Source organism: Atractosteus spatula, chromosome 11, assembly GCF_055471065.1.
Source record: "Atractosteus spatula isolate fAtrSpa1 chromosome 11, fAtrSpa1.hap1, whole genome shotgun sequence".
Taxonomy (NCBI): domain Eukaryota; kingdom Metazoa; phylum Chordata; class Actinopteri; order Semionotiformes; family Lepisosteidae; genus Atractosteus; species Atractosteus spatula.
In genome coordinates, this window is record NC_142716.1 from 47745412 (window position 1) to 47760880 (window position 15469).

General features: G+C 44.4%; 1 protein-coding gene across 1 annotated transcript in view; it reads left to right on the forward strand.

The window, feature by feature from the left end:
• Window positions 1-15469, forward strand: part of mgat5b (alpha-1,6-mannosylglycoprotein 6-beta-N-acetylglucosaminyltransferase B) — an 87720-nt gene that overhangs the window by 18992 nt on the left and 53259 nt on the right. Inside the window, exon 3 of the mRNA XM_088927073.1 lies at window positions 9532-9676. Coding sequence (XP_088783199.1) covers window positions 9532-9676 — 145 coding nt within the window. The remainder of the gene's footprint in view (window positions 1-9531; window positions 9677-15469) is intronic.

The window sequence follows — 15469 nt, forward strand, 5'->3', positions numbered from 1 at the left end:
CTTTTAATTTTTCTTTTTTCCCTTAATATTTTCCGACTTCATCACGAACGTTTGGACAACCTAAAACCTGCAGTCCAGTCTTCCAAATGATCCAGTTTCTCAGAGCTTTTGAACGCTGTGGTGCGTTAACTCTGCCACTGGATTTGTTAATCCCAGCTCCACACGGTTGTGTTTTAAGATGACAGTTTCACACAAAGGCTATTAACAGAACCACTCTAAAAACGTGGAAGACTATCTGTTTAGGGAAAAGATTCACAAACCAAGGAGGAAGAAAACTGCAAGGTGGCTCTCTCAGTTTGAAGCTACAGACACTGTGTAAAAAGTGCTGTCGTGCTGTGTCTGTCCCTGGTCCCCATCACGACTGGGATGGCAGGGAGATGAATGTGTTCATCACTGGTGCTTATGAAGAAGAAAAAGTGAGCCTGGACACCAAGAATTCATCACAAACAAAAGGGAGTGAGAGACAGGCAGCAGCAAATGTGTGCCGAGCTGAATTACAGAAATAGTTCATTTTTTCTTCACTGTCGTCTGTTTTGAAAAGAAATTATACACAAAGGACAAATGACAGAAGTTGTCAGTCCTAATAGACTCCATTCTTGAATCTCCCCCTGGGTTTTGTATGGAATAAAGAAACTCAATTAGTTCTCCTACTAATGAATATTCAGAGATGAAAACAAATTAGCCGAGTGCATTAGGAGCTCAATTGCCGATCTGAGATCTTTAAATATGTTACCCTGCCAGGAGTGTGCGGGGGGCGCCGGGCCGGCCGTGCGAGAGTCTCTCCGCTTTGTGCTGCGTGATGGGCCTTCTTTTTAATTAGGCTGAAAAGGCAAAACAGGCAGACAAGCAAACAAAGAGGGATCATAACAGCGCTTTTTCAAAAGTCAAAACAGGAAAGCAAGCCACGCGTGGGTGAAGCCGGGATGAGCGACGCTAGGGCCGCTCCGGAGGGAGGTGACAGACGAATAGCGCAGGTGGAGGAGCTGCCCTTTGCGCGGAATGTTTGAGGTAGATTTTCTCATTTGCGCTAATCCCCGCAATCTCAGTCCTGAGGGCTGGTGCGCCCCTGTCTGTGCTGCGCTCTCCCTTTCCACTCCGTCTCATGTTCAACACGCACCAGCTCGCGTTCTTTGTGATCCTCCGCGCTGTTTTCCTGCCCGCTCGCTATTTTTCATCTTAATTAGGGAAATGCCTTCTGCAGCGCAATTCCTGGCTAATGAGCCGCTTTATGAAAAATCTTCGTGCCGTGCAGAAGGTGGTGAAGGCACATCTCCTCAGAGTTGCTCGATCCGTGGTCCCTCTTTCATCTGAAAATGAACGAACGCGAGCAACCGCTTGATTTTTTAGATTTAAATGGTAATTATCTTCGGCTAAATTTAGCTAATTAGTAGCAATGACAAGTACTATAATATGATCGGCGCGATCAGCAATATGAAATGCCACAAATGCTGGATATTTTTCAGGCTGTGGGGGAATATTACAAAATATAATATGATATTAGTTGATACAATAACTTAGGAAGCTTGGCAGAAAGAAGGCACTGTGGTACTGTATCAACCCAGAGCCCGTTCACAAGTTTCTCACGTTGCAATAGTGTTTTCAATGGAATCTTCACAGTTAAGCTTCCTGAAGGCCAGTTATTATAATAACAACAACACACTGCAGTTCTTCTTCAGCTTAACATTTCCATATTAAGAAATGCATACTGTGTGAAGGCTTTATTTTTAAGTGCTCCGTTTTATTATCTGTAGCGATGAATAAGTGCAAGGAGGGATTATAAAAAAAAACAATAAACAAGTAGCCTTAGTTTATTTCAAGACATTTAAATCATAAAATGTCCCCTCCGTCCTAAGCTTACCTAAGCTTACTTCTGGAAGTCTCAGAGCTCAGCAGCACGGAGAATGAGTTCTGGCACACCGGTTTTCACGCCCAGAACAGCCACAATTTTCTGACAGTCGGCCTTTGCGATTTATGTTCCATCTGACTGGAGCTACAGAAACTAAAGTAAGACTGTCTCTTTGTATCAGTGCTAAAAATCAGGTTGAGTTTTTGTTTCAAAGATGAAACGCTGCAAATCCAGCAGTGGAAGAATACTGTATGATAAGATACCAGTTTTGCAAGCAGTAATATGGACAGTGAAGTCCCCCTCCCCCCCCCAAATGCTTGGTTGTTAGTCCTTCGCATGCTCATGCATTTCCCATTGTTGAACTGCAAATATGTACAATATTTGTTCATAAATCCACAAACCTCTGGCTAGCCACATTGGCGAAACTGGGCTTTTCTCTTTCCCCTTTTCCACTGGTCTAGTGAGACTCGGTGTTCGGGTTTGTTGTGAGTTTTATAGCAGCATCACTCAACAAATCTCATAAACAAATAAGGGGCAGAAACGGTTTCATTGCAGGGCAGTTTATTTCAGCTGCGCCATCAGAGAAACATTTGCATTAGCTTAGAAGCTGAGCTTTCCATGCGGTATTTGACAAATTTCTTTCTAAGATCCATCTTCTTTCCTGGTGGTGTAAACTTGTTGAGTCTAGACAGACTCATGCTGGCATATAAACAGTAACAGATCACTTAGCAATAGAAACAGCATACCAAATTATAGAAAGGGGAAGATGCATTAATTCTTAAAAGCGTTGATAGGTATATACTGTACTAAACAAAGGACCTCAGTCTGTCTTTGTGTTGGAATGTTTTTAAATAGCCACTGCAAACAGGTTTGCAAAAACAGCGTGAAAGCGTCAGTAAAAACAAAAAGAAAAACGCAGTCTCTCCTATTAGAACAAGTGAAGTTTTATTCCATGCTGAACAGAGAAGAAAAGAAACACAACGTTTCAGCTGTGGAGCCTTCTTCGGGTCTCTCCTATTGGGAATGCCCACAGGTTTGCCTTGTACTGAGAAGTACTCTTGAGACGGGAGGATTGGTTCTGATCTGTGATCTTTGCTTACTGAGAGAGAAGGCCCTAGCAGAGCACTGACAGTCCTTCTCGGACTCTTTGCTCCTCCAGCAGCTGTGCTTGAATGTTCTGGAACAGGCGGCCTGACCCAGAGCCTGTGCTGCCCGTCTGACACATGGGCAGGAAGTCCAGGAGGCTTGGGTTGCTCTGTGCCTGTGAAGACCTGAGTTTCAGGAAGGCAGAAGCACATGAAATATAACTTGCTTTTTGCCCTGTAGTTGTACTGTATATTGATCTGAGGATGTCATCCAGCTGTTTCTTAATCCCGGGGCATCAGGTTCTGCAGCAACCTGATTGAGCAGTTTATTTTCCGGTCATCCACCCCCCTTTGTGTAAAGAACCATTTCTTATTTCCTGTGCTAAAGGCACTTCCTCTTCATTTTCAGCACTATCCTCAGGTCCGTGTTTGACTGGCAATCCTGATGTGAACGGCCTGATAAAGAAAGAGAGTTTACTGTCTTTCAGGTGCACATGCTGGCAGGTGAGGCATTGGTTTGACTTCACCACCTGCCTCCCTCTCCAGCTAGCATCAGGTCTCTCTGCACAGAGCCTAGGGAAGATTCTCTCTGGGAATGCCAAGAGTGGGATGCTGGTGTTTTTGCAGGGCTTGTACTGTATGGGGACAAAATGTTTGGTTGTGGTTGTTTGAATTTTTTGGAAATATGGGCTTCCTAAGGAAACGAGAGCCCATTGTGAGAAACTGGATTCAAACTCTGAGCTGCAAAAAAAAAAAAGAAAGAAAGTTTATTGCAGAAAGAAATTGTTTATTGTTTTAATGATTTAATGTGTTCAGGCAGTGGAAGTACAGTAAATGCTTAGAGCATCAGTGATAGTGCTGCAAAGTGATGTGGTTTATCCCCTCCGTTCTTTGTCCTCTGCTCAGTGCTGCTGCCTCTCTGCAACTGTCTGCAGCCCCCCTGATGCCCCCCCGTCCTCCCAGCCTGGTGTCAGTTATGAATTCTGTTGCACTGTGAAATAATGAATTCACTTTATCAGCCGTCTGAAAGCATGGCTGCAGCTTTACAGATGCGCTAATAACTATATTATGGGGGCATGCAGTGCTATTTTTTTTTGTATCTGCCAGAATATACAGTCATCAACAACAGGTTTGACAAAACCTTTGCAGATGGTGTGCAAATTGAATATTTGTGGCACTTGAGATAATTTGTATTTGTTTGGGGAAGGATAGTAAACGAGGCTGTAACAAAATAAATAATAGCTACGTACTGTCCCCTGGCTGCACTGCCTTACAGAGCACTTAACGCACATGGGATGCAAATTTGCGTCTGTTGGTTTATGTGATGCTAGCTCTGAAAGAACGGGCTCACTTAAAGGCACAGGGGTCTCTCGAAACAAATTTGAATCTTAAAACCACTTAATGCTGACAAGGGTGTAATTTCGACTGAATTTCTTTCAGGAACCCAAATTATAATTTTCTGCTTTGCCCAGGACCCTTGTGAATGGAAAAGCTTTATTAAGCATAATCATAAAAAATATGATATGAAAAAAAAATACTGCTGGCAGGCATGTACATTAACTTGCATGAGTTGCTGTTTAATTAAATGATAAATCAGGGATAACAGGAAGCGACTACAGTTTGCAAGTGTTATGCCGATGTGAGCGCTAGTACACGATGTCTCTTTCTAGGGCAGTTCATTTCTGTGCAGTGGCTCAAGGGCTCATTGTGTAATTAGAGGAACACTTTTAGTTACTGTTCTGTATCATTGTTGATATAGTTGATACAGTTATCTATAATGAACTGTCTTTAAATGATAAAATGGAGATCACAAAACTTGGAGAGGATTGTCACAAGCATCCTCTGTGTGTGTGTTCCAGATTTTTCATTAGGTTACAGACTTTCGTCTTGTGATATTGTCATCATAATAATAGGTTGTGATTGTCTTTAAAAATCCACACATATCTGTTTTAGCTTGACAGATTAAGGCGCACAATGCATGAAACACTGGGATTCAGCAGAAACGCGTGTTACAGTCTGTTTATTGTGCCAGGAATAAGACTATTTATCAGTAGGGCTGTAGCAGGTTTGAAATGTCAATTCAATAAACCTTATCTCTTGGCCAGGCTCGTGGCAGGTGCAGAAACCGGGGTTCAGTGTCACGGAAAGTGTATTTCTACACCACTGCCTTGGTCACGCCACGCGCTGATAAATACAGCGATATTGAGCCCATGAAGAAATCGATGCCCATTGCAAACATGGGGCCGATAAATACCTGATGAGCTCCAAAGCTTCCCCGCGGGACTCTTAATGGTAATTCATACCATCTCTGGAAAAACGCTAATTCAGATGAAGAGCTGCTGGAAGCGAAGGCTGCAGAGACCACATCGCGCACCGAGGTTTCAGCGAAGAACGGGAGCTGTTGCACCTGCAGCACGGTTCACTCTGGCCGTGGTGTTTCAGTGCAAGCCTCTCGGCGATGTAAACTTCTTAAAGCTTCTAGGCAGAAAAAGGGAGTAAGGGCCATTTTCTGAAAGCTTCTTTTCTTCCCTGGAAGAAGCACCTTTAGTTGATCCCTGTTAACCTGTTTAGCTTTACTCCATGCTAGATTTAAGGAATGTTTTGGATTTGGAGTATCGGACTCCTTCAGATCAACTTTCCTTCTAAGTTGACCAACTGGAAGTTCTTTCTTTAAACTTACAGGGTGATGACCTGTAGCACCTGTTACCTGTTGGTTTACACAGGGAGTTCTTATTGTCCTGGTATTCAGGGACTGGATGACTGCAGTGCTTATAGGCTCATTTTTCCTTCGACTTCGAACTTGTGTTCGAACGCCACGCAGCTCAACACCTCCATGCTAGGCAAGTGTACCAGGACTAAAGAGCCATTATCTGAGTATCAGCCAAGCTGACCCATGTATTTGACAACTCTTCTTCTTGTGAAACTCTTCTTCACTGCTCTGATCAAACTGAAATTGGAAGATTTCAATTTCAAAACCAGAGCTTTTCAAAACCGGCTCCTAAGATGGTACTAAAATTATTTTTGTGCTCGCAACATGTTTGGCCCTTTATACACATTACTCAAAAACTGTGGAGCCATTTCATTCCAGATTTTAGAGCTATTATTCTGGTAGAGGTTGCAGTAGATGAATATATGTCAAAATGGGGTTCCTGCATGAATTTAGATGGCTGACTTAATCGTTGTTTCTTATTTACTCCCCCCACACACATATTACAAATAATTGATCAAGTATTTCTGAACACATCACGATGCAGTAGTCTTGGGAATGTGCCGTCTTTTTTTTACAAAGTAAATTAATATACTCAATGAATAAATCTACTAGGACAGGAAAGGACATTATTCATATTTCAATAACACAAATGAAAATTAAATGCAAAACTTCCATAAACCTTCATTACTAAAAATACATTTTCTTCCCACACAGCTAGGGCCATTTGTCAAGTGAATGTGTACAGATGGCTCTGGGGGTCTGCTCTAATGATCTAAAGAGCAATGGCTTAGGAATATCAACACTCTCGAAATTTCATATTTATCTCCCTGGAGTTTTTCCCAGGAAGGTATTGATTGTCCTTTAATTTAGCACTGCTAAATTCAGTGAATTTATGATGGATAGATGCTGGTGATTTAAATATGGGTCTTAATGAAATTCAGATACTTTGTTTCCAGTAGTTATAAATTAGATCCTACCAGCAACCCCTCCACCCCCCACCCCCCCCCGGCTCATGTCTCGAGTTAGGCTCGCAATGTGGTCTTTCTTTGCGGAGATCGGCCGGTGAAGCTTTTTGATTCAAGTGAGAAATGAGAGTATGGTAAAAAAAGAGAATGTAGCTGTGTTTCATTGTGTCATAATTTTAAATGCAGCATCATGATATTTTTCTGACAAAAGATAGAAAATAAACAATCCTCTCTGGAGCACATGTTTGGTAGGATGGATAGTACTGCATCCTCACACATCCAGGCTCCTGGGTTTGACTATGGGGGTCTGTCTGTACGGAGTCTGCGTGGTCACCCCATATTACTGAGGATTTGCAGGTGCTCTGATTTCCTCTCGCTTCCCACAAATTTGGAATTGTCTCAGTACCGCCCTGCGCCCTTCGACTCGGAGACGGCCCCAGATTGCCGTGAGATTAGGATAATCGTACATCTTATGACGGATGGATGATGAGGTGGGAACAGGCAAATGCTGTCAATACTTGTGGTTTCATTTCATCGAAATCCGAAATTAAGTTAGCATGTACTTGGAGTGTCTGGCTGGATTTCCCCCTGGCCTTTACCAATCATGGCCTTCTAATAACCCCCATGAAATAGCTCCATCACTCTATTCTCCTCCCCACTGAGAGTTGGTGTGTGGGGAGCGCACTGGGCACTTTGACTTCATTGCGTCATGCAGGTGGGTGTGGTACAGCACATCACAGTGCACTGTGTCTCTCCTTCTGGAGCATGACACAACCTTCTGCAGCTCTGCCATTACATCTTCATCAGCTGTCAAGAGCTTGGGATCTTGCCATTTCCAGTCACTCCCTGCTGCTTCTTAAACATGTCAATGAAGAGGAGACGGGTTCGAGGGAGACGTACAGACGCAGAGTGGGACTGTTTCAGAAGTGTGTGTGTGTTTGTGAAGAGGGTTTATAGGGAGGCGCCAGACAAATTTTCGCAGAAATACAAAACCAAGGTGAGGTGACATTGGAGGAGTGTGGAAAATGATAATTAATGCAAATGAATGGTAATTGATTTCAGAAAACATTGTAGATAATCCATTTGCATTTCCTTACTTCCTCCTGAAGGCAGAGCACAGCAGTAGGCCCCTGGCTTAAGATATTAAAGAGACAGCTCCACTCAGCACTGCTGTCTCACTGCCGGATGTGGCTCAGGATCTCTGGCCATCAGCACCCATCTTGCCTATTCCTTCAGTTACAGAGAGGATCGCTGCAGGGCGGGTATAACCAATATGTTCATGAGAGCATCGTGATGAGCCCAGACAGGGCCCGGCTCATAAATCCCAAGGTATGGAGGTAGAAAACAATGCTGAAGCATTAATGGTGAGGATAGTGCCTTGCATTTTTCCAGAACCTTTGATTTCAAAGGATCCCAAGGTGCTTTACAAGCAGGAGGGGTCTCCCTTCCCCACAGCTCCTGAGTTTGCTTAGCTCGTCGGGGTCCCTTCCAGAGTGCAGGGGCTGCTGGGTTTTGTCATTAGCTCACCGTGACTGAGAGTCCTCAACCTCTTAGGGCTGGTTCAGAGCTGGCCAGGGCTTCTTCCGGTGGCCGTGGCTCGGCGTGTGCATGTTGCCTTGTGGTATTACTGGTGTGGGCTGTGGGTGTCCTCTCTGTGATGCCCTGGCTTGCTGTTAGAGCTGTTAGAGCACAACACAGAGGGCACACAGACCGGAAGCACTATAGGGTTGTACCGAGTCAATTAACAATTTGCAAGTGCAATTATTTCTTATTTACTTGGATCATTCATTGCACCTGCCTTGACATTTCTGACACCGGCCTTCAGCAGTGCCGAGGTGCTCCGTTTAATTTACTCCGTCTCCGCCATGAGGCTATCGACATACGGCGTTATTTGTAGGTGCATCACTCTGTGCCAGAGTCTGACACAAACTCTTCTATCTGCTGAACCACTAGGAAGCAATGCCAGAGGGGGAAAAATATTATCTGTTTTATGAACTTCCCAGTCAGCGGTACAATCAATCATCACGGTCTTCTTGGCTAATCAGCTGCCTTAAGATGCTCTGAGCAAACCTGCATTATTTAACTGTAAACTCAACAGATGAGGCCAGAGGGCTACAGGAACTTTCTGGGTCAAGAGCCAAATCTCGAGGATAGCAGGGGGAGAGTGAGAATCCAGCAGGCTTTGTGGGTCATCCTTAAATCCTCAAAACTGAAAGTCTTGGAACAATTTGGTTTTGGCCACCTAGGCAGGTGAATTGTTCACTTACTGTAAGTAGTTTAGATATCATTTGAAATGGAACATTACAAGTGTGAAACCTGTACAAAATCCATGCTTTCCAGGCTCTCTTTTTCTTATGATTAATAAATCATATAATCATAATAATGATTAAGCCACTGAACTGAACCCATTTAACTGACAAATTTAGCCTTTTTAATTTGCCGGGTGAAAAGATCTTTCTGGGTCGTTCAGCAGTACTGGGTCATGGATGATTAGAAGCACAAAAGAAAGAAAAAACTTTTGGCGTGGTCCCTGTACAGTACTTCAGTCTAAAGCCTGATGCTTTTTTTTATTTTATTCTCTAATGAAGGTTAAAAAAGACCTTGAGAAAGACCTACATCTGGGAATTTGAAAAGACACAAAAGCAATTTCAGGCCAGTGCTTCATAAAGGAAAAGAGCATCAAGACAAGAGACCCAGTGCAATGCAGCTCGCTCAGGCTTGCACTGATAACAGCTGGAAATTGGGTCAGTAACTAACGACAATGGAAAAGGAGCTGCACACAGATTCCTTTAGAAAATGCAAGGTGCCGCACCCACCACGCTGTTCTTCTGCTAATGCGCTATTAACAGTGATGTTTTTAAGGAAATGATGAATTCCTCGATAGCAGCGTGAAGTGACGTGACCTCATTATTTTTCCTTTTCCAGTGCTGGGGGGTCCGGAGTCCCGCGGGGTCCTGAGGAAGATTAGCGACATGTTGGAGGTGGTGATGAAGCGAGTAGACGCTCTGTCGAAGATGGGCAACATCAGCGACTCCAGGAGACTGGATGAGCTGAGCTCCGCTATTAGCAGGTAGAATCAGGTGTCATCCCCAGCCACCTTTCTGTGCCTTGAGTCATCCTTTCAATGGGCACCCTCACAGGTTTCGCTTGCTTTTGGCATGTTTGTGAGGAGCTGATGGATATTGCACTTCTGATTCACATTCCTTGAATATTTGCCATTTGCTGTTTTTGTTGTACGCAGCATTATTCTTTGTAGACACCTCCTCTTTGCTGGAATGCGCAAATCCAGAGACAGGACTGCATGTAAACACTCTGCCAATTTGCCAGTCAAAAACAGCGATTGATTTCCCCCTTAATTAGAACCGAAGCCGACAAAACCCTGAAATGCGCCGATTTGTCTCCCTTCAGTTTGCTTCTCTCTTCCCCCGTAGTGTCTTGACGGCCCCTTTTTAAAATCCCATCAGTGCAGTATTTTAATTTCTTGCCCTCTTCCTCTCGCACTGGCCTGCCTGTCTACTGGGAGAGATCTATCCTGACCCAGAGTGACAGCAGCGGGACGACTCAGAAAAACACACAAAAAAAGAGATGTGTGCAATAGGCAGGTGGGGGCAGAGGTGGGATACATAATTAACTGTTACTGCTTTTTGCTTTTTGTATCAAACACATATGCTAGACTGTCACAGTGTCTGAAGGCTTCTCCATGATTGGTGTTTAGGGATGCAGTTCCTGTCAGCTGTGTTCTTGCCTTCAGATCTCAGGATCTACACCAATGTCTTCCTATGTCTGAGCTGACAGTCATAAATGTAAGCACATTTCCAGTACTGTATAGGTCTGCAGTAATGTCTGACTATGCTCAGTTGAGAAATACTCAACTGTTTCTCAAAATCAGGACGACCAATTGTATATCCTGAATGACTGCTAATACCAGTGCACCAGATATTTGCAGTTAACTCTCCATCGGGGCAGGTGACACCCCTATCTGTACTGAGAATGTATTCTTTTTGCCTACTGTACATGCTGAGACCCATTTCAGCCAGTAAGCCCATTCACGAACTACATAATATAAGATGTTGATTCAGCTGAGAGCACTTTAAGAGACATCTTGATGCAGCTGATGTTTTCAAAATTACAGTCTGCTGGATTTCCTTTGCCTCAGCGTTCTCTGGTGTGTGACAGTGTGATGTTTTTCTTCTTTTACTGCTTTCTTGATGCCTTTCGTGGTTTACCTGGAAACAAGCAACAATGCAAACTAAAGTACTGTAACTTGGCTGTCTGGGTTTACCGAACATGGGCCTGGAGTAGTGACTCTGCTCCGGGCTTTTAATTTGTTTCACTGCTGGAGGGATTTCACCTGGCCGAACTGCAAAACCAAGGCAACACCTTGGATTAGGAGCCACAAATAGGATTTGTAAATGCTTTATAAATGGAATATACCGTTTTTAAAGTATCGATAGAGTGATATACAGTAAATGTGATAATACCCATCCTCTACTGTACATTAACAGGATGTTAGTAACCATACCCAAACCTGACCGCAGCCTATAGCTCAAAGCCTAGGGTGTACAGTACATAATATTTTTTCAAACTGTTAATAACATAAATAACAGGATTTTAAAGTAAAGTATTACCAAATTAAAACAAGGATGCAAGCACATAGGAGGAAATTCAGAGGAAGGCAGTCTGGAAGAAGAAAGGTTCAGTTTTACACAAGGAAGTGTGGCGTTTGGAGTAAAGTACCGAGCTGTGTTACACTGGAATCCCTCAAGAAACACATGCATGAGGCGCTTGGATTAATCACCTCCTCACGACAGAAGGGCTGCTTCTCCTCAGAGTTTTTCTCTGGTGCACACGTTCTTCTCGATCTGCTGTTCGGAGTGTGTCTGTGTCTGCGAAGAAATGCCCCCTCCGAAGTTTGTTCTCCCAGGAGGGGTGCGGTGTATTGCTTCTGCAAGGAGGCAGCCTTCTCCGCCGACAACTGCGGGGCCGAGCCGAGGCCTACCCGCTGTGCGCACTGTGCTCGCGCCGCAGTCTCCATGGTGACAAAGACCCTTCAAACTCGGATATCTGCTTCCCAGCTCCCCCCGCTGCCAGTGGCCTCCTGGTACATCTAATTCTGTCTCTCTCTCGCCACGGACATCGTATCATTTTGTTTACTTCAGACCTTGGGCGGTTCCGCCCTGTTTCATCACAGAGTCAGTCTTACCTTCTCTGTATAATGGGATGTTTGGGGTCAGGTGTTGTTTTTTTTACACCTGACAACAATTAGAAGTCATGTGAGCACACAACACTGAAATAAGCAGATTAAGGGTTGCCTTTGTGTATTCTGCAGACCTCAATTTCTTAACAAAGGGCTTGTTCATTCCCCACAGACATTAAAATGCTGTTTCCAGCTGTATAATAATGTAGTTGTTAGTATTAATATGTGGGAAAACAGAGCATTTGTTGCTAATTTAACATTCATCCAATATTCCAATATGTTCACATCTACATGCAAGATTTTATTTAACTGAAGTCTCTATATTCTTAATATGAGGGTATCATAAACAAATGGAGAGAAAACAACCAGTGACAGACATGAGAAAAGCTTCTCTTTTTTTGCTGTAGCACTGTGATTCTGGTGCCCTACGCTGACTTATACAGGCTGCAAGACAGGTGTTGACTTTTTAAACATCTGAGTGCAGGACCTGATGCTTCAGCCAAGGCGAGCAGAAAACTGCCATCTGTGTGGAGAAGCACCACACAGGCGATTCAGCTTCCTCTGGGTGCTGAGTGTTCCCATTCATCTAGGGCTTATGACAAGCGCGTGTCCGTGTTGGATGATCCACGTGTCTTCCTGCGATCCTAAGGCCTTCCATCGTTTTCAGGAGGTTCTTTGCCTTTGAGTCTTGTTTTCCCCGCTCCTGAACCAGAGGGTCAAGAGGGAAGGAGGAAAGAGGGGTGTGAGCTCTGCTGCAAGCAGCTGTGCTGATTGGCTCTGACACTGTGTGGTCTACAGTGCCGTAGCAAACAAACCCTCTCTGCCAGTGACTCTCATTGCCTCCGACACATGTGCTTGCAAGAAGCAATTGACTGTGATGTCTGAAGTCTGTGTCCGTGATTTGCCCGTAGGCCGTCCTGTTTTAGAAAAGGGTGAGATTGGAGAGCTCTTCAGATTTAGGGAACCTCCTCACTGCCTGCAGAAACGGCACGGGAGAGGTACTGAAGGTGTGCAGCTTAAACAAAACATGATATTCCAGCCTCAGACTCCTGGGCTTTGGAATTTGGCATATTATGCCATATCTAGTGCATGTATGTAAGTCATTACTTCAGGATGCCTTTAACCATATTAGTTCCTCTGGGCTGAATAGAGTGCATTAAGAAGCTTAATTCACAAACGCATTTACCAGCCCTCCACATATATTTTAGAGTGCGTTTCCATGATGGCCTGGAATAGAGCCTAATGAATCTATGCAGCCCTACTGCAAGTGCTCCAGTTGACAGAGCACGTCTGTGGAGTCGTGATGATGTTACCCATGTAAGGAGTGCAGCACTGCTCTGCCCTGGACGGGACGTGACCGTGGCTGCCCGCGGCTCTGAGGGCATACAGCGCAGCGCCACTCCCTGGCTGGTCTCTGCTCTGCAAACCTCTGTGGGTGTCAGGGGCGTGGCGACACTCCTGTAGTATGCTCAGTGCGCGGAGACTCGTCGCCCTCACACAGACCTGTCCCGACCTGTTTCCTTTCTGAAGGAATCTCATTTAACCATGGGTGAGGCTTTGATCTCTCCAAGTTTAAATACTGCGTAAGACAACTCAGCTTTTCACTGCACATCTTAAAGGCCATTCTTTCTTTACACGGTTGTCTTTGGGTTAGCCTGCTGTTGTTCCACAGTAGCTGGCACATTATCACATGCCAAGATGCCAATATTCCTCCCTTAGTCCCTCTTCTTATAAGAATGCTGATATCAGAAGTGTTATAGAAGGTCGGGAATGGTCGGGAATTGTTGGGAACGCATACTCGTGTGAGTGGAGTGACTGCAGGACACTCCAGTGAGCACACATGCTGACAGCTGGCATTTGAGAGAGTCGCTGCACTGGCTTAAAGGGGAAGATCTTTAAATCCCTTTTTAAGCCCTGTGCTGGTGCTGTTTTGTAGGGAGGATGTGCCTGAAGGAACCTGTCATAAATGCCCAAGCTTTGCTGTAAGCCAGAGTGCTTTCCATCAGTGAGCACACTGAAATGTATCTAAGGAGACAAGAACGTCAGAAGATCAATGGTTAAAAGCTTTGTCTTTTATCAGAACACAGCAAGATGATCTCCGTTGCTCAGTCTGGTTGTTCTTGGGTTTGCTGGCAGAACACAAAAGCAGCTCATAATCTGGTCCCTGGCTCTTTAGCAAGTCCCCTTGTAAAATGTTTGGGCAGTCAGAGGATGAATATTTGTATGGCATCTGGAAATCGTTTTATTTACAAGAGTGCACGGCCCTAAAATTCTGGTGCTATTGTCTTGTAAAAACAAAAGCCAGTTCTGTCTTGCAAGCAGACTCCTGTGGGAAACCCCAGGGGAACTTCCAGAAACTAGGAAATCAGATACCAGCACCTCATAAACCTACTGGGGCTGAAGTGAGAGAAGATTAGACAAATTGTCTTAACAAGAAACCTCTTTTGGTTCTTGTTTTTTCTTTTCAGTCCTTTGTTATTTTAATAAGCACATTAAAGAATCCTCACCATCCAAGCATGCTTACCAATATATCTGCGCATTTTGTGCTAATAATTTACCAAAACAATTCCACATCCTGTATAATGATACTTCCTTCATATACTGTACATGGTGCTTTTCATCTAAAGGGAATTCACATACAGCAGGTACTACTATAGTACTCCATCCACCAGTGAAGTGCAGCCCCCACTCAGGAGACACACAGCTGCCATTGTGCTTCAGGACGTGAATCAAGAGGGAGCATTAGGAGCATTAGGAAGGCCAGAGTGTAAAAGTAGTGAAATTAACCCAGGACACAGGGTTTAACCTTACTCATTCAATGCAGTGCTATCGCATCTTTAACGACCAAAAAGTCAGGAGCTCAGTTTAATATCTCTGGACTGGGTAACTGGGTCACTAATTCTGGTCCAGAGGAAAGATTGCTGCTCACTGATCTTTCAGTATCATCTGCTGTGGCAACCTGGTTTTCCTTCGATGTCTCCAATCCCAGTACTGAGCAAACCCTGCCTTGTTTAGCTTCAGAGAGCTGGAAAGATCAGGCTACAAGTAAGCGATACTACGGAAGCCAAGCCATAACACGTGTTACCGAAATGATGCCCAGTGTTTCCTCATGCAGCATAAACTAGCATGCACTACTGGAGACCACAGCCTGCCACCACTGCTGGGTCAGGCTCAATAGACCACGTATCGGGAAATGTTGGGTACATTGCATTAGTACAGACCTCATAGGCTCTGCTTTCATTCTCTGGGCCATTGATTCAGGCTTACAGTTGCTGTGTGCAAGTGTTCTTGGAATGGATGCTCCTTGAACAGCTTGGCACAGTGGCACAGAGTCCTGTGGAGTGGGCCCAATTCACCTGCTGAACCAAATGGCCAAAGCACAGGTATTTGTATATGCTGACAGCAGAAGAATGGCAAAGAAACTGGTACGCCGGGAAGTAAATCTCATTCAAGATCCTGGCACATTCTTCTCCTGATCTTTTCCATTCAGTCTCAAAATACCTGGATGGTTGTATCAGTTCTAATGTGACTTCTGAGATTCCTTCCTTGTTGTTCTTGAATGCACCATTGCAGTGCATATCCAGCTGATGTTGGAATGGGCTTGCAAATCCCACAGGTGTCTGCCTGTTTTGAGGGAAAGTGGCTCTGAAAGTGTTCAGCACTTAG